Source organism: Chrysemys picta, chromosome 14 (assembly GCF_011386835.1).
Source record: "Chrysemys picta bellii isolate R12L10 chromosome 14, ASM1138683v2, whole genome shotgun sequence".
NCBI lineage: Eukaryota > Metazoa > Chordata > Testudines > Emydidae > Chrysemys > Chrysemys picta.
Genome location: NC_088804.1, coordinates 20,210,227 through 20,229,877, shown reverse-complemented (window position 1 = coordinate 20,229,877; position 19,651 = coordinate 20,210,227). Strand labels below are relative to the sequence as shown.

The 19,651-nt window shown below is 41.4% G+C and overlaps 1 protein-coding gene across 1 annotated transcript in view; it reads left to right on the top strand.

Moving 5' to 3' along the window:
* The window catches only part of PHKB (phosphorylase kinase regulatory subunit beta), a 198,370-nt gene that overhangs the window by 98,558 nt on the left and 80,161 nt on the right, over nucleotides 1-19,651 (top strand). Inside the window, 4 exon segments of the mRNA XM_005289835.4 lie at nucleotides 219-282; nucleotides 13,492-13,587; nucleotides 16,895-17,092; nucleotides 19,290-19,347. Coding sequence (XP_005289892.2) covers nucleotides 219-282; nucleotides 13,492-13,587; nucleotides 16,895-17,092; nucleotides 19,290-19,347 — 416 coding nt within the window.

Sequence of the window (19,651 nt, the reverse complement as noted above, 5' to 3'; positions counted from 1 at the left end):
TTTCCAGGTGGTCACTGACTTTTAAAGACAAATTAAAAACTGAAAAGAAAAATTCTGGAAAATAAATACAACCTATTGCATCACTGTCCATTAGCTTAGGGTTTAAACACAAAATACTAATCAAGAAGAGATCCTACTTCTGAAAGAAACATCAAGTATTGATTTGTTAAATTCCAGGTTTGTAAGCATAACAGATGTCTTTCTTTTCTCCCCCTCAGCTCTGTTGGGTTAGCAAAAGCAGCCCTAGAAGCAATTAATGGATTCAACCTCTTTGGCAATCAGGTAGTAAAAACATTTGTTTGTTCATTCTATATTTTTAAAAATTAACAGGTTGTTTTTTAACAAATTGTTTTCACCCCGATCAATGGATGTGTAGAATTCATATAAAACAGTCAGTTCCATCTCAAAACTGGTAAATTAATTTGTTACTTTTTCAGGTACAGAATAACTGAATAAAATCAGATTTGTCCTTACATATAACAAGTTTTATTTCTCTTTCTAGTTGTGTATGGTTTTTAATATTTTTTTTTTGTTAAAATTGAAATGTCTACAACTTTTCTACTTGCCTATCACCTTTGATCAAGATTTTAAACAACTCATCTTGTTTGTGATCTAACTACTCTCATTTGTGTTTTAAATCTCAAGTAGGTTGCACCATCATTTGAATCTTCTCTGTTATCAACCTTGCAGATGGTCTATTTATTTTTGTTGTTGTTTTTTATTTGGTTTGGGTTCCCCCCCCCTTCCAGATATATTGAATTCCATTAAAAAATGTAAGCCTTTCATCATACTTTACCTCTGCCAGACATTCCCATTTTTACATTCTCAAAAATATTGGATATAGATCTCTTACTATATTATACCCACAAAGGTCTAGACTCAAGAGTATTCTTCCCAAACTTATGACCCTGAAAAGGTGAGTAATGGAGGAAATGTGTCACTGAGCCATTAAACATTGTCAGTCAATGGAGGAAAAGGGAGTTGTGGCTGTACAAAAATAAAGGAGACGTAGATGGTGCCATACGTGCAGAGATAACTGAATTGCAAGGGCAAAGCACTCTGTCAGAGGATTGTCCATAAGTGACTTTTGGCAAAAAAAGTGAGTGCAGCAGCAGAGCTGTGAGTTTAAAATGTTTTAATGTTTTAAACTTGCTCCCACGTTGCATTTTTTCAAGTATTCTTTCAGTTCTCAGGCAGTATTTGTCTTTCTAGAATACCCATATGCCTTCATTTCTGAAAAGAGAATATTAATAGATGTAATGTTTTAGTTTTGCAAATTCCCTTTTTGTGTTGAAAATCATTCAAAACTTGATTTTGAAACCATTAATTTTTTCCTCCTTCAGCCACTAAAATAAAACTGCTACTGTTAAACAGTAGTGCATTGAAAGTCTATAATCCTTGAAGGGTTAAATCATTTTATATTGTGACCTTATGTACTTGAAGTAGCACTGATCTAATTAAAAGTCAGAGGCTGGAGAAATATATCCAAATATGCTGAGAGGAATGTCCCAGTTATACACTGAATGAAAACATCAAAACACTTAAGGACTGACTGAGCCCCAGGAATCTTATTCAAAAACATTATTCTTGATGGTTTAAAAGGGTGGGAACTTTTTTTTTTTTCTAAGTACTGGTACTTTTCTCAGAGTGGTAGCCGTGTTAGTCTGTATCAGCAAAAATAACTGCCACAAGGACTCCTCATTGTTTTTGCTGGTACTTTTCTGTTGCCTCAAAAGTCAGAGACACAGCTGATTTGCAGAGTGGCAATCCTTGCCTATTTCAAAGCTTAAAATCCTGCTTTAAGATACAGCAAAAATTGATTCCAATGGTGAATCCAGTGTGGGGGTTGGGGAGGAAATTTATACAGTTACCAAAAAAAAGCTTTGGTCGTTAAAGTCTTTCTTAATATTGTCTTAAATGAAGATCAGGGAGACTTGAGCATTTTTTTGTTAAGTCACCTTCATTTAGACTTGCAAACCCAATGCTGAGTCAATATACTAACATAGTGCTTTCTAAGTGAGCTAGTGGTTATTTATTCATTATTACTACTATTTTCTTATTTGTATTACTGTAGTGCCTGGAAGCCCAAGTCATAGAGTAGGATCCCATTGCTAGGTGCTGTACACAGAACAAAAAGACATTCCCTACCCCAAACAGTTTACAATCTAGAATAGGAGGATACAGACAGATGGAAGTACATGAAAACAATGACAATATTGTCTACATAGACAAGACAGACACTGGGTGGGAGAGGGGATACAACACAGAACCAAGTGAACCATGTGACGATAGCGAACATATTACAGTAAAAGCTGTGATATCTGGCCGTGTACCAACCAGTAAGCTCTATAAACCAGCATTTCTAATCTTCATATAAAGTCTGGTTTATAGTCCAGTTGGTGCAGGGCGAGCAGGCTCCCTACGTGGCTCCCTGGAAGCGACCACATGTCTCTGCTGCTCCTGGGTGGAGGAACGGCCTTGAGGGGTTCAGAGTGTGTGTGTGAAGGGGGGGTTGGGGCGCAGGGGGGTGCAGGGCGTGGGCTCTGGAACGGAGTTTGGGTGCGGGGTTGGGGCGTGGGGGGTGCAGGCCACGAGTTCTGAGAGGGAGTTTGGGTGCTAGGAGGGTGCGGGGTTGGGGGGCGAGGGAGTGGGGTGCAGGCTCTGGGAGGGAGTTTGGGTGCAGGATTGGAGTGCAGTGGGTGCAGGGCGCTTGCTCTGGGAGGGAGTTTGGGTGCAAGGGGTGTGCGGGGCTGGAGGTTGAGGTGCGGCGGAGTGCCAGATCCAGGGAGCGCTCACCTCAGGCGGCCCCTCGCAAGTAGTCCTTGCAGCCCCTAGGTGGAAGTGCAGCTAGGCAGCTCTGCGCTCACTGCTCCCCCTCCCTTTGCCCTGGAACCGTGGCCAATAGGAGCTGCGGGGATGGTGTCTGTGGACAGGGGCAGCGTGCGCAGAGCCACCCAGGTGCGCCTCTGCCTAGGGGCTGCAAGGACTGGTTGCTGCTTGCGGAGAGCTGCCCGAGGTGAGTGCCTCCTGTCTGGCGCACCCAACCCCCCCGCACCCAAACTCCCTCCCTCTTAGCTAACCAGAATTTTTCAATTATCGGCATCTACCATTCCCCCAACCTGCCGGATTAAAAAGCTTTTACTGCAGTTCCATAATTTTGTGGGGTATTGGAGAGATGGGGTTAGTTAAGAGGAAAGAAAAGGGAAGGGGGACAGAGCAGGGTAGGAGTGGCAGGTGTGGAATAAAGCTGAGCTGAAGGGCCGGAGGAGGGAGGGGGAGAGTTGGAGCAAACAGCCAATTGGCACAGGGCAGAGAAAGCACGAACATTGTGTAGTGTCCCCAGAGTGTGTGTGGGTCTTGCCTGCACAGTTCTGAGTCTGGAGGGCCCCACTTTCTACCCCCCTGTCTCTGCTTTGGCTGTTCCGCTTCCTACTGGCTGGAGTTACAGCACAGATCTAATGTTAGTATGGCACTGTGTAAACTGGCGTGGCCATCCCTCCGCTTCCGCCTTTGAGGTAGGCCACAGCTCCTCCCAGTTTGGTCTGCTAGAGTCCAACCAACTCCACCACGTTCCAGCCCAGGGCCCTAACAGCGGCGGAGTGGTCCACTAGTGGGTCAGTGGATCCGCCCGCAATACACTGACCTTGTTTCAGGCCAACTTCCAGCTAGACTGTTGCCTAGTTTCCCTGGGCTGCTTTCTACTTCTCCCCCTTGGGTGTACCTGTGTCCAGGGGTCATCCTCAGTCTCTCCTGGATACACTGCCAAGGGTATCAGTAGCAGCTCCTCAGCATCGGGCGTGGCAGGGCTCTCTGGAAGCTTAGGCTGGTCCCCGGGGCAGCAGTGGTTCTCCTTTGCATCCCTCTCCAGCAGTGGGGAAAAAGCGTCTGTCTCCTTCGGCAGCTCCCTCTCAACTGAGCTACTGGGCTGGCCTTTTATACTTCTGCTTCCTGTTCCACCCTTCTGCTTCCGGTGTGGGGCGTGGTCCTCCTGGCTCTGCCCCCCAGGTGGCTTACAGCGTTCCCACCGCTTCCGCCTCTGAGGCGGGCCATGCCTCCTTGCTACTTATTGGAAACAGGAGACCAGGATTCCCATTCTAAGTTCTGTTCCTTATTGTCTGTATGATTTTTTGAGTAAACCCCTTAAATTATTTGTTCCTCAGTTTTCCCAGCTGTAAAATTGGGGATAGTAATACGTACCTCACAGTCGTATTATGAGGCATAATTAATAATTGTAAAGAATGTTCAGGTCCTTAGGTGAAAGGTGCAATGTAAGTACCAAGTACTGTTAAGCTTCTTACTGGAAGTACTTTCACTAGACAAAGTTATATAAAAAAATTAAACTGTGCTTAATTTAGGATTTTCTCTTCTTATTTTACTGACAGACAATATAGTACAAAAATGTAGATTATAGAGAGGAGTATGTGGCAAAACAAAATATTCAGGTTTTGTTTTTTTTCATTTCATACAATCAGTTTCAAAAACCTGCTGCAGATTCCATTCTGCACTGTAAGATTTTATAGTTCTTTTTTAAGGATGCAAAGTATCACTTTGTAACTATAGGTTTTTGTAAGTACGCAGGCTTCTGGGGCTCAGTCTTGCACCACTAAAATCGATGCAGGTTTTGCCACTGACATCAGTTGTGCACGGACAAACTCTTAATTTCACCTGTGGTAATTCCCGCTGAAGTGTAACCTTACAAGAAAATCAATGTTTGAAAATATGGAAATTCAAAATTACACTACTCAATTTACTTGTAATTCTTCCCTTCTTCCCCCCAGGTCTGTCGTCTTCCTTAGCAATCTGAACCTCTCATCCTTCTTTCCTTAGTTCTTTTTCTAGCTGTATAAATTATTTTTGGATCAAAGACATTTTCTAAGACTTTTTTTAAGTTCACAGCTAGTGGCTTAGATTTTGGATAGTCACTGTATTTGTGCAGTTTACAGGAATATCAGAAATGTTCACTGCAGAATATTGCTTTATAAATGGTATAATATCTCCACTGTAAATGTGCTAGCTATGTATCACATACATACTTCAATCAGTGGTTAGCAAGTGCAATCAGAGGGCCCACTCTTGCATGGTGCTGAACACGCTCAACAACTTGCATCATTGGAGCCTAGTGAGGAGAAGTGAATGATTATTATAAGTGTGCCTTTTATCTAATCAAGAATGTCTAAAGTAGTATTACCGCACCCCAGCAGTGTGTGAATGCCAGAGTTGGCACAACCACTTTGTGACTAAATAAATTATTCTGTTTTTTTATTGACTAATAAGATGAAAAAGTTTTTATGGGTGAATAAAGGTATCTTATGTTGTTCAAGTGCTGATCTCTGTGTATTCCTTATGTGGGTACACAGGTGCACCATGCACCTGAGTTCTGAGATTTTTAGAAAATAGTATCCATTGTCTGCAAATACGCAGTTGTTCTCCTCATGCTCCAAACCAAGGATATAAGGGGCAGTGCAGATCCTTCTTACTCCTGCATGGCCTGAGTTATAATCCTCTGTGTCCACAGATTTCTCCATGCTTCCTTTCTCTTAACAAACCTGTAAATATATTGTAAATAGTTTTAGTATTTTAGTGTAGTTAAAGTTTTAGTTTTATCATAGTTAGTATAACTTAGTTTTCTCCTTGCCTCTGGGAGTCTCTCTCCAAGACACAGACTACTCAGAGTCAAAGGGTTTAAGAACTGCATTTTCTGCCCCCACTCCTTCTCCATGAGCAATGAGCACCAATGCTGCCTCTGTTTTCTGGGAGAGGCATATATCTCAGTTAAGCACAGAATTTGGCACTTGTTTCTCCCTCAGACCCATGAGGCTTGTGAGTGCTGGTTGGAAAAACATCTGATGGAGAAGGCTATGAGACCTCGGTTTGATCTGGGTTAGGGAGACCCCCTTGTATGTCAGTCTCAACTGATGAGTACCCCTCCAAGCACATGCTCAGGAACAAAAGTCAGAGCTGCTAAGCTCATAGAGTCATCATCCAGGCTTCTCATAATAGTGAGTGGCACTCTCACAATCATAAGGCCATATCTCCTTCCAGAAGAAATCACTCCCTGACTCCCTCCAAGTCAAGTGAATCCTCACAGGTGGATCCTAAGGAATTAGGCTCACTTAAATCCTTTGGCCATGAGGGGAAGGTGCAAAGGAAAAAAGATCCACCAGTACTATTGTTGTGTCTGATTTCTAAGCCGAAGGATTGGCACTTGATGATAGCATCTAAGAGTTCACTTGTAGACTCTTTGACAGTACTGGCCCTTCCCTATAAAGAACTACCATCCATGATGACTGTGGATGCACTGGATCCATTGGTCCCAACTACTGGAATGCCCCAGACTCTGGGACAGACCAAAACTTACATCTTGTCAGAGGAGATCTTCACCCTTCCTTAGCCTCAGTCTCCTTTTCCTTCCGATCTGACCTTCCTGCGAGACATTGGCACACCAGAGGAGGAAATTACTTCCAGGAGACATGAATGTTCCCCTCCTTAGCCCTTAGGCAGGAGCTTTCACTCATTGGTACTGATGGCTCTACCAGTGGAACAGGAACTGACATTCTCTTTGGAGGCTCCAGGTGATCCATCACCCCCACATAATGAGGTAAGTCCAGACAGAGACTCGCAAAGATCTGGGGTCTATCCTCCACCCAGATGTGACTACCTAAGGGAACAGTGGTACCCAATACAATGGAGTCCCCCTCAACTGATTGACCCTTCCTACTTGGCCCTATTAGGTTCCATGGGATCCTTACAGTAGACATCCCGGATCAATCCACTGTCCCTCTTCTGTGCGACACCTACCAGCTCCATCACAGCATGAGGAAGGGGGGATTGATCTGGATCCACATGTATCTACATGTGTTTTGTCTTCCTCACAAGAGTAGGCTGTTGCCCCATCTCCGCCATCCGTACCTGACAACCCTAGGCAATATCAGGAGCCTCTGCAGAGAATGGCGAATGACCTCCAGATTCCACTAGAGGAGGTCCTGGATACCCAATATTAGGTCCTTGACATTTTGCGATCTTTTGGTCCTCCAAGTAGGGTGGTCCTCCTTGTAAATGATGCCATCATGGACCCAGCTAAGATGGTGTATCACACTCCAGTCTCCTGCACCCCGACTCCAAAAGGGCTGAGAAACATTTGTACCAGCCAAAGGAGCTGAGTTCCTCTTTACACACACAGGACCCAACTTCCTGGTGGCGCAAGCAGCCACTGAAAGTTTTAGATTACAACATTCTAAGGCTACACTGACAGATAAGGACTCTCAACAACTTGATCTTCTGGGGAGGGGAAGGTATTTTCCTCTACAAGTCTTCAGTTCCGTATTGCTAACTACCAAGCTTTGTTAGCAAAATTATTTGGGGATTTGGGACTTTAAGGACAAACTTTTCCAAGAGGACAGAGCCCAACAACAGTTAGATTCCTGAAGTATCTAGTTAGGACCTTCCCACCAGTGGTGAGATCTCACCACAACAGGGCCTGACCTTTCTACTGTCAGTACCTACCAGACCACCATTTTGATGACTGTCCACATGTTCTTTGTCTTACCATTCCATAAAGGTCATCTTTTTAATTGCCATCATTTTGACTAGAAGGGTGAGTGAACTGGGAGCTTTCATGACTGACCCATAATATACTATGTCTTTTATGAAAAAGGTTTCACTTTGCCTTCACCCAAAATTTGTCCCTAAAGTCATTTCTAAGTTTCACATCAGTAAATCTATCCATCCACTTACTGGTTTTCTTCTAAAAACCTCATACTTCCAAGGAGGAGAGGAGACTTCACTCTCCAGAAAGCAACAGAGTCCTGTGGCATCTTATAGACTAACAGATGTTAGTCTGTAAGGTGCCATAGGACTCTTCGTTGCTTTTTACAGATCCAGACTAACACGGCTACCCCTCTGATACTTAACTCTCTAGATATCAGATGGGCTCTGGTGTTCTACCTGCAAAGAACACGACCAATTATAAAATCAGCAAGACTTTTTGTGAGTCTAGTGGAATGGTTGTGAGGACAAGCATCCGTTCGGAGCCTCTCGAAGTGTATCTCTGGCTGCATCATTCTTTATTACCAATTAGTAAGTATTCCTCCCTTAGATGGGGTGACATCCTTTTCCAGTAGAGCCCAAGTAACCCCAACAGCATCTTTTAGAGAGGTGTCTATACTGGATATCTGTACTGTGGCTACCTCAAACCATATGTTCATGAAGCGTTAAACATTAGGTCAAGCCTTTTCTGCAAATGCAACTGTTAGAACGCAGTATTACAAATATCTATACCAGCTGCATCGTTGTACCCCCTGTTAATCACCCACCCATGGAATAACATTGAGACCTGCACTCAAAGAAGAAATGGAGGTTAGTTACCTGTAACTGGAGTGACTTTGAGATGTGTGCTCCTTATCTGTTTCCACTACACTACACTTCCTTCCCCTCTGCTTCAGATCTTATCTGATTTGCAATAAGAAGAGAAGTTGGAAAGGCATTGGTCCGCACTGACCCTTATACCTTTGGTTCAGAGCATGAGCAGAACAACTGCACATGTGTGGACTAACGGACACTACTTTCTAAAGATCTCTGAACTCAGGTGCATGGGGAGCATGCATGCTCACATGTGGAATACAGATAGGGACCACACGTAAAAAAACCCTCCAGTTAAAGGTAAGAAACCTCCATTTTCTGATTTGCATAGGGAATTACTCTGAATATAGGAGCAAAGTTGAGGTAGTTTGAGTACCATAAATAAATGTTTGTCCTTTCAAATGTTTGGGTTTCTTGTAAGTTTAACTCTGAATTTCCTGGGCTTTTAAGGGTTGTATTTTCCCTGACTACAAGTCTTGGAAAGCTTGTCAGGGATGTCAACTCCTCTCCCAGAGGCCTTAGGCTCATGGGGAATGAGCTTAATGTCTGCATGGAGAATAGGTTGGGAGTCCAAGTAATTTCCTAAGGATTGTGGGGTTTGGGAAGAGGCTGATAGGCCCTCATCATGACCTCACAAGAGGAGGCAGAAAAGGGGTCTCCTTAAACTATAGCCCCGCACAAGGAGACTTTCTGAGACACACCCACAAGCCTCCGTTCATCCCCCAAAAGCCAAAATACAATCAATAGTCACCTGACAAGTGTAAATAGCTAAAAATCAGTTATAGATTGTCAGCCTAAAAAGTAGGAGTGGGTCTTTGTCCCCTACAGAACATTGTAGAGCTTAATGGAATAATTGTCTTCTAAGGGAAGAAGAAATCAAATTATTTTTTTTCTTTGCTAAAAGCAAATGTTTTTTCCAGTGCTAGTTTTGAATGAGTTTGTGTATTTACACAGTTGAATCTCATTTGAATAATGAAGGCCAAATAATGAATATTTAAATAAACAAAAACCCTTCAAATAAAAACAGCTAAATCTAGAAGCAGTAAAGAGCAAAGAATTTCTTATCAGACATAATGCCATTTCTTAATTGTTGAGGTTAGTGCCTAGATACGATGGTGATGGATGTGTTAGAAGTACTTGGAGATGAAGCAAAAAGCTGGGGGGGGAGGAGTGTGCTTGTTTTTAAACAAGTAGATAAACGCATCTTTCTGTTAGACTTTTCATGCTCTCACAAGATTTGTTTTAATCTTTAAACTTCATCATGTAACGTCATACCCAACAACTGATAACTACACCTCCTTTTATATAAATCCCCTCTCCATGCACGTGTGCGTGTACATGCAAACTTCCCCATACATTGATTTTTTTAAATTATGATATTTATTTTTATTTCCTGAAGCCTTTCACACCATCCACAGCTTAAGTGCAGAATCTTTCTGGAAGGGCTGGGTGGCTTCATGTTTCCAGGCATCCTTCAATCTGGTGGTGTTAGTATAGTTTCAAGTGCAGGCAGGTTCCTCTCAAGATGCTCAGCAGGACTTCTCAAAGCGACTGGGAACACAGTTGGAAATGAAATATAGAAGCTGTCTCTTCCTGTGCTTGACTTGATTTAAGAAATATCTGCAAAGATGTTGGTTGTTTCCCAGATTAAAAATATATATATATAAATTTGTTAGTCTCTAAGGTGCCACAAGTACTCCTGTTCTTTTTGCAGATACAGACTAACATGGCTGCTACTCTGAAATATAAAACCAAGACACTGGTGTTCTAAAGAGCATTATCCTGTCTATTATGCAAGTATATGAAGGATTTTCTCCATTTTAAATAATTAGTCTATCATAGCTTTTAGTTTCTAAAAATAAAATTGATGCTTGAGACTGATTTCTCTTTCAGCTAAATGACTAGTTTTGCCAGTACAGCTATCTAGTCAATTCTGTTCAGCTTGGCCTGCATGTAGTTATTAAAGGGACAGTTAGGTTAAAAAAATCACAATTGTATTTTCAGATTCTTTTTTGAGCTATTTATCAATATGATGAATTTTTCTTCCAATTTTGCAGTTTGAGTTTGTTCAGTTTCCTGCTAACAGAGCTCTTCGGGTAGATAGCAAAGTTGTTGCCATCGTGGTTCTCTTGTGCTGCAATTCAAAATGCTATTTCATAGAGAAGATCAGCTGCTAGAGTGTGTATTCTGAGATCATAGGCTAGAGCTCCAACTGGCTATATACATGGATATAAATTCATGTGTGTACCCATTGAAGTCAATAGAGCTACACGGATTTATACCAGCTTAGGATCTGGACCATGAGGCAAATGTGTTCTGTATTGTTTTAATTAATGGATTACATGAGTGTTTATTAAGGTTGCACCTTTCTGACCACTGCTCACCAAAAGATAGCATAAATAAACCTGCAGCAAGCCTGTTTTCACCAAAAGAAGTGTGACAGGATCGCCCCCCCGCCTTTTCCATTTTCCCCCAGTAGGATGCAACAGCACTTTCTTTTGTCAAGAAAAGGTTGACCTTAACAGCTCATCCTTTTCTCCTGCATGGGGAGAAGATCAACAGTAGTGCCTCTTTCCATCAGCCATTCTTTGTGTGTAATGGCTCAGCCATTCCCAGTCTCTATTCAAGCCTAAATTGATGGTATCTAGTTTGCATATTAATTCAAGTTCAGCAGTTTCTCATTGAAGTCTGTTTATGAAGCTTTTCTGTTGCAAGATTGCCACTTTTAAGTCTGTTACTGAGTGACCTCTCTAGTCTTATGCTCAAATAAATCTGTTAGTCTCTAAGGTGTCACAAGTACTCCTGTTCTATTTACAAGTTTGCATCCGATTGGTGTTTAAGATACAAACACTGATAAGAGTGTTTCTCGAACCAATCATCTACATTGTTGGGGGGGAGGGTATTTCTTTTCTTGTTTGTTTTTTGATTTTTAGGGAAAGAGGAGACAAACATTTTGAAATCTCTCTTTAAAAAAAGAAACTAAATGTGGGAGTTAAAAAACTGGATATTTTCTGTTTAATATTCTCAGAATATTCGTAACAAGCAGCTTTTTCATCTCCCTTATGAAAATGATCCTAGCAATCATGTGTCTGGTATTCATGTAAAGCATGTTATGGCTTTTACTCCCTTTATCCAAGATAAAGAACAACAACGTTTCACTGAGATGATACTATGTAGCAAACCATGTGAAAAAGTTATTTACATGGCTAAACTGTCAGTTTGTATCACAACACTAAGCTAGTACAATGATAAACTAGTATAGTGTTACTACAGCTAATAGTTTTGTATAACAACATAAATCAATTGTCTTTCCCTCCCCTTATCAGAGGGAAAAGATTTTTGAAAGATGGCTAGAAAGCAATGTAAAGGAAGAGGACACTACATATTCTAAAACATCCTCTTTTGCGGAGAACTGCTGCATATTCTAACATTGTTTTGGCAGCCCTCTGCAGAAGGATGACCATGAAATGGCTAACAGCAGGGCCGGCTCCAGGCACCAGCTTACCAAGCAGGTGCTTGGGGCGGCCACTTCGGAGAGGGGTGGCACATCCAGCTGTTCGGCGGCAATTTGGCGGACGGTCCCTCACTCCTGCTCGGAGTGAAGGACCTCCCGCCGAATTGCTGCCGCAGATCACGTTCACAGCTTTCTTTTGTTTGTTTTTGTTTTGTTTCGTTTTTTTGTTTGGCTGCTTGGGGTGGCCAAAACCCTGGAGCCCACCCTGGCTAACAGTGCTGGAACCCAAAAATGTTTTAAAATGTATAGTGGATGATAAATAACTTCTAAAAATCTCTCCTTAGAATTTTGGTAGGATCTGCTGAAATATCTTGTTTGTGCAATACACATTTGTAATTAACAGTTGCAGAAATTTGTAATGTGAGTCTTTAGCATTGACAGCATGTGTGCTAAGAGAGGCCGTCTTGTAGCCCTTCATTTACTGAAAATAGCAGAAAAGTCTTCCAAGGCCTAAACCAGCTGTGAATCCCAGGGGTAGATAAACTGATGTTTTTTATGTTTTTTTTTTAATCTTGGAAAACATCATTTGACTCAGGTCCTTTCAGCACCTCAAAAAGTATTTGTTTAAATGGAGGTTTTTGAGATTTAATTACAGCATCTCAGATAATGAAATGTGACACTATAAGCATGAAGCATGAATCCTGACCTCATTGAAGTCAAGGGGAGTTCTGCCATTGACTTCACTGGGGCCAGGGATTTTACCCTAAGGACCCAGACCTACAGTCAGATCCTGGCTGGTGGACCTTTGTACTCAAGCCCAGCCCTAAGTGTCGCATATTGTTTGGCAATAAACTCCTTTCATACATTTTCATGCATTTGTCAAAAATTGAAAGTTAGTAAAATTATATTTCTAATGTAAATATTGTATTTTACAAGTTAAAATTCAAACGATCCAAATGTGACCATTACATTTATGTATTGGAATATTTGGGACAAGTATAAGGAATGTTTTGCTTTGAGGGCTTTGTTTCAGGTAGAAGAGATTCCGTTATGTCAAAGTGGTTTATTCTCCCTAATTTTTGCTGAGTGTTAAGTTTTTTTTGAGAGCCTCTGCCTTAATAAAATGAAGTGAGTGTGATAACTGAAAGACAAGAATATTTGCTTTGTTTTTATAACTCTTATTGAGATGTAATGCGTTGGAAAGATGTTCTCTTGAAAGATGTTCTCTTTTTGCTTGTCTCATAAGGGAACCGTATGGTCTGTTTAACGTAACCGTTAAAACTCCTGCTTTCACCAGTCTCTTTTATCGAATTGCTTTTGTTTAAGAAGTTATGGGAAATGAAATTAATGTTACATCTATTCTGTCTTAATTAAATAGTCCAAACAGTAGTTACTTTGTAATGGAGAGCTAATTTTTTGTAATCTCAGATTCCGTTCTTGCTGTTTAATTTCTGCCAATTGCATTTAATTCCTTTATTAATAATATGTTCATTATATTTATGTAAAAATTTACATTTGATTCCTGCTCTGGTGAAAAATATTGGCTTCTGATTCCTAGTTACCTTAAATTGCCTATGTAAAACAAGAGAGCTGATAGCTTTACCAGTATTTGCTGCTCCAGAAATTTGTGTGTTACCTTCCCCCTGCACCTCAACTTAACTTTCATATTCTATTTATAGGGCTGCTCTTGGTCCGTCATATTCGTGGATCTTGATGCCCATAATCGAAACAGACAAACTCTTTGCTCATTGCTACCCCGAGAATCAAGGTCTCATGTAAGTAGTTTGATGGAATTCAGTTTAACAGAATATAGAAAAAATAAATTGGTAGGAGCTTAGTTCTTAGCTTTATTACCATTTTAATATCCTATTTAATAAAGGATATGAACTTCTTGGTTGGGAAGAAATTAGATTCTGCTGTTTAAATGTTACTTCAGAATAGGAGCCATCTCTGCAATAGAATTATCACGGCCAATCTCTCTTTAATTTAAGAATAATTAGGGCAAGGTGAAAACAGTGGCCTAAATAATTTAAAACAGAAAGAACTATTGGTCTATGAATAAGCGAGGCCAAGAGAGATGTTTAAAGGGCTTTGACGTCTCATGGATGGTGTGCTTGTTTTCATCCACCTTGCACACTGTATAGTGGCTGAAATATCTGCAGTTTTATAAGAGGTTTTTGTTTCATAGTAAACCCAAAGCCTGAGGTACTAAACTTCTAACAATTTGAATTTTGGATTTCATCTGTAACAGAAGGTATATGAGTAGGGCCCTACCTTATTCATGGCCATGAAAAATGCATCACGAAACACGAAATCTGATCTCCCCCCTTGAAATCTGGTCTTGTGTGTGCTTTTACCCTATAGTATACAGATTTCATGGGGGAGACCAGCATTTCTCAAATTGGGGGGCCTGACCCAAAAGGGAGTTGGGGGGAGGGGGTTACAGTATTGCCACCCTTAGGCCTGGTCCCCACTAACCCCCCACTTCGGACTAAGGTACGCAAATTCAGCTACGTTAATAACGTAGCTGAATTCGAAGTACCTTAGTCCGAACTTACCGCGGGTCCAGACGCGGCAGGCAGGCTCCCCCGTCGATGCCGCGTACTCCTCTCGCCGAGCTAGAGTACCGGCGTCGACGGCGAGCACTTCCAGGATCGATCCGGGATCGATTTATCGCGTCTAAACCAGACGCGATAAATCGATCCTAGAACATCGATTGCCTGCCGCCAGACCCTCCGGTAAGTGAAGACGTACCCTTACTTCTGCGCTGCCTTCAGAACTGGGCAGCTGGAGAGTGGCAGCTGTTGGCCAGGGGCCCAGCTCTGAAGGCAGCGCCCCGCCAACAGCAGCACAGAAGTAAGGGTGGCAATACCATACCATGCCATCCTTACTTCTCTGCTGCTGCTGGCGGTGGCTGTGCCTTAAGACGTGGGCTCCCGGCCAGCAGCTGCCGCTCTCCAGCTGCCCAGCTCTGAAGACAGTGCTGCTGCGAGCAGCAGTGCAGAAGTAAGGGTAGCAGTACCGCAACCCCCCTACAATAACCTTGCAACCCCCCACAACTCCTTTTTGGGTCAGGACCCCTCCAATTACAACACCGTGAAATTTCAGATTTAAATGAAATTTATGATTTTTAAAATCTTATGACCATGAAATTGACCAAAATGGACTGTGAATTTGGTAGGGTCCTTTGAAATTTGCCTTGGATTTGGTAGCTTACACAGGGGATTCCTTGCTATTTGATGATACCTTGTGTAATGCAGTTCACTACTCACCACTGGTGCGCTGCCTTCTGGCTTATCTGGGGATTTAGCTCTCCACTGGTTGGACATCCCCTTCCCCTCCTGTGGTTGCTCAGCCTGTTGTCTCAATCTCAACTCCCAGGACTCTTGAGTTGTCTTCTTCTTTAGGACTCAGCTGCTCCCTCTCTGTGACTTTTCCTCTGTTAAAGTACCTCTGGGCAAATTGTGTCTCTGCGGTTCTGGGCAGTGCTCTGTTCTACATCGAAGACTGTGCCACTTTTCCAATGGGTGGAAGGGGAACCTGGGCGCACTCTGTACTTCAGGTTCCAGCCCAGGGACCCTATGCTCCTCAACTATGGTCTACTCACTCCCAGACCTGTTTGTTACTTCCCTGAGCTCTGCCCTACTTCCTCCTATTTTTTGGCACCTCTGGATTTGCCACTTGTCTAAGCTTCCTCTGCTCCCCGTGGCTTCTTCCCCTTTTGCTTCTTGCCAAACCCTATTATCTCCAACACACCTCCCTCCTGTCAAAGATTGACTGCAGGCTACTCCCCCCTTCTGTACTCAGCTTCTTAGCTTTATAGATGCCCTGCCTGTTCCTGCCCAGGTGAGCTTCATCCTTAATAAAGTGTTATTGATCCCTGGCTCCCCTCCAGGTGCAGCTGATGCAGTTATTTCCTCCTTTCCTCCCACCTTAAGACAAGTTCATTTTTATTCTAGCTGAAGAAAACAGATTCCATACAAAGCTTTTAAGAAATTCTGGTTTAACCATATTTGCTCCTTAATCTTGCCAGCCTAGGTAATAAAGGTTCATGGTTGGTCTTGAAGTTAGATGCCCAAATTACTGTATGTTCACTGGGATAGCTTAAAGGGTGTTCTTCTCCTCCCCCCCCCCCCCAAAGTTATCAGCTTAAAAGTAGGTCAAATTTTGGGCCAAACAAGTTATCTGTGTATCCTAGTTTTCAACACCTATTTCTCAACAAATATTTTTAGCTAATTAACTAAATACACAATTTCTTCTCTATTCTTATGCCTTTTTATTGTTGGGATTTTTAAATCTTCTTGTATTATTTTCCAGGGTAGTTAAGTGAGTACATCAATACTATAAGTACAGAAAAGGTGTTTTATCCAGCACTTCACCAACCGGAAAGCTCTACAAACCGGCATTTCTGATCTTCATTGAAATGCCGGTTTATAATCCGGTTGGCTCAGGGCCGGCAGGGGGTTGGGGCATGGGAGGGGGTGCGGAGCATGGGCTCTGGGAGGGAGTTTGAGTGCGGGAAGGGACTCAGAACAGCGGGTCGGGGCGTGGGAGGAGGTGCGGGGTGCTGGATCCAGGGGACACTCACCTTGGGTGACTCCCCACAAGCAGCAACCTGTCCCGTGTGCTCCTAGGCAGAGGCGTGGCAGGCGGTTCCTCACACTTCCCCACCCCACCCGCAGGCGCCACCCCTGCAGCTCCGATTGGCTGGGAACTGCAGCCAATGGGAGTGTGGGGGTGGCACCTGCAGGCGGAAGCAGTACACAGAGCTGCCCTCCGTCTAGGACCAGCCAGGACAAGTCACATCTGCGCCCCAACCCACTGCCCCGAGCTCCTTTCTGCACCCAAACCCCCAGCCCGCACCTCCTCCTGCACCCAAACTCTCTCCCTCTTAGTTGACCACCATTTTTCATTTACTGGCACCACCCATTTCCCCAACATGCTGGATAAAACAGCTTTTACTGTAAATAGTCTTTCTGCTTATATTTTAATTTCATATTGCATTGAATGGGTTAAGCTCTCTTTGATTATGCATGAAATGGTTTATAAGAAATGAAGATAAATTAATTATTTTTTCTCTAGAACACTGATGCAGCACTTCTACCCTGCATTAGTTATCCTGCATTTGCTGTGGATGATGATGCTTTGTACAGTCAAACACTTGATAAGGTTGTTAGAAAACTAAAAGGAAGATATGGGTTCAAACGATTTTTGAGAGATGGTTACAGAACATCACTGGAGGACAGAAATCGGCGTTACTATAAACCAGCAGAAATTAAGGTAATGGAATATATTACTGGAACACACAACATGCTTAGGGAGAAATTCTTCTCTTTGACATGAATGGAGATTTGGAGTTTTAAGTATTTATATTCAGAACAGAATTTGACATATTTTTTGCTGACGTTTGCTGCTTCTTGTTATGGTTTTCAATTAATACAGAGTTCTGATTCTGCTCACTGCTGGCTCCTCCAGGTAATCCTGTGAGTTTTGTCAACAGCAGAATTTTTACTGAAAAATAGCTGCGTCCATTCTAATTACATGCATTAAAATGGTGCATTCACTATAGTTATATTTATGTCAGCTCTTCTTATATAGTTTTCTCTTTTCAAGGATTTTAACTAGCTTTATAAGAGTGTCTTTCAGGTTGACACTGTTCATACATAATCTGCTTTTAGTGTGTGTGGTTTTTTTTTAATCAAATTCTTAAATGTTAGTTTGGCAATTATTTTTATGGGTCCCACTAGTTATCCAAAAGTAGACCTATTCTTATGGACACAGCTACATTTGGCCTGCTTGTTGCTCTCTATCTATGATGGATTCTTCTAGGCAACTACCAACTATCAGTGAGTTAATAGTTTCATCGTGTCTATTTTTTTTCCAGTGATATCCCTTAGTGCTGAAAAATCAGGCCTGTGTAATAGGACACAAAATTAGACTTCCAGCAAGAGTCTAGAGAGACCATATTACCAAGCCAAAAAAATTATAAATGTTGTTTTCTCCCTGTAACCCTTTCCCCAGTAGAGGGGGAGAGGGGGAGAACAGGGGATTCTCTCATTTTATATAATATGGAAGCAACCTAGTTGTGCTATACTTAAGGCTGTTAAAGATTTATATCATCTCTCTAGAAATAATGTAATCAAAATGCTTCAATATATCTGTTTTTTATAAGAAGCTGAAAAGAACAGTTTTAAACTAGGTTTGTTAGTACTCAAGATGTCTTTGAAAAACAGAAGCAAAACAATGAGTGGAAATGCCTGTACTGACACAGAGGGTCTTAACTTTGAATTACTTCTGTCCAGGGCCAATCAGAGGGAGGGCCGGGAGGGCCATTTGACCTGAGCCTCAAGCTTAAAGGGGGCCTCAAATTTAGACACTTGTTAATTTTTTTGCATTTGGTAAGTTTCGCAACTTGTTTTAATGCGCATCCCTATCGGCCCAAAATGTGACACACATTCTCAAGTTAGAGCTGCAAATTTAAGCAAATAAGAGATGTGATTTGGTAAAAGACATAATTTTTTTGTTAACTGATATAGATTTTTGTCATATTAAAGAGTTTAAAATGTTCATAAATATTAATAAAAATATACTGGTTCTGATGGCACAAGATTAGACCATGTGTGGTCATTTTTTATTTTTATTATAGCTAGGAGCCTCAAAAGCTGGAAGTGGCCTGGGTCTCTCTGGACCTCTGAGAGGGCCTGCGGCTCTGCCCTTTGTGGTCTAATGCTGGCTTTACTTAAACTTTTACTTTTAGGATTTATTTGATGTGGAGTCAGAACATTATATTATTTGTTCTAGATCATATTCTTCTCACATGGTTGCAGTGAAAATGTGAGCTTCCAAGATTGAGAATGTTTCAGTACTTTTCTTTAGGAGGAAACAGAAAACTGGAAAAACTTCTGAGTTATTACATTAGGCAGCATTATGCAGTCCATTTGATTGAAGATGTGTTGTATCTTTGCATGTGCTGTTCTGAGAGAATGTTAAGTCAGCAGTTTAATCATTGATTTGTCTGATGATAAATGTGCTAACATTTAAATTCAATGAACAGCTGGTTTCACATAACAAATAGGCAAGTTATTTATCACTTAATTTAATTTCACAGTTGGCTACAGTCTGAGTATATTAAAAACAATTTCACTATGTGTTTGAGTATTAATGTCTATCAGTAAAGGTTGTCTGAATTAAGTTTCCATTTTTCCTTCATATACTTTCAGATGTGTCTTAATTAAATAAAAAATCTTCTGCTCAGAATATAACTTAGACTATGTAAGTTTATTACTTGAATATATGCTATAACATGGTAAAAGCACAATAAATCTCCATGAAACAAGAAAAATGATCTGTATTTTAAAATGAAGAGCTAATTTACTAAAAAGAATAATTTGTATTCATTTTTATCCTCTGGTTTAAAAGTATATTTGAATGCATTTCTTTTAAACTAAAATGTTGAATGTCTTTTTTTTCTTTTTAGCTGTTTGATGGGATTGAGTGTGAATTTCCTCTGTTTTTTATTTTCATGATGATTGATGGTAAGTATTTCTTGACACTAGTGTTTGGTAAAGACATTAGAGACTGGTTCTTAGAGTACAAAAACGAAATTATTTTCCTTCCCTGCAAGAGTAAACTGTAATTCAGTGATACAAATGTCTCGTTGATAGGTCTGCCTCATGAGTCAAATACAATGAATTACCATATTTCAGATATTTAGGGTGAATAGTTTCTTTTAATAAAATCAAAGATACAAACACTTAAGTTAATAATAATGATGCATGGTTAAGAGAGACAGTACACAATTCTAAAAGTTCAGATCCTGCTTCAGTCTTTAATTAAACC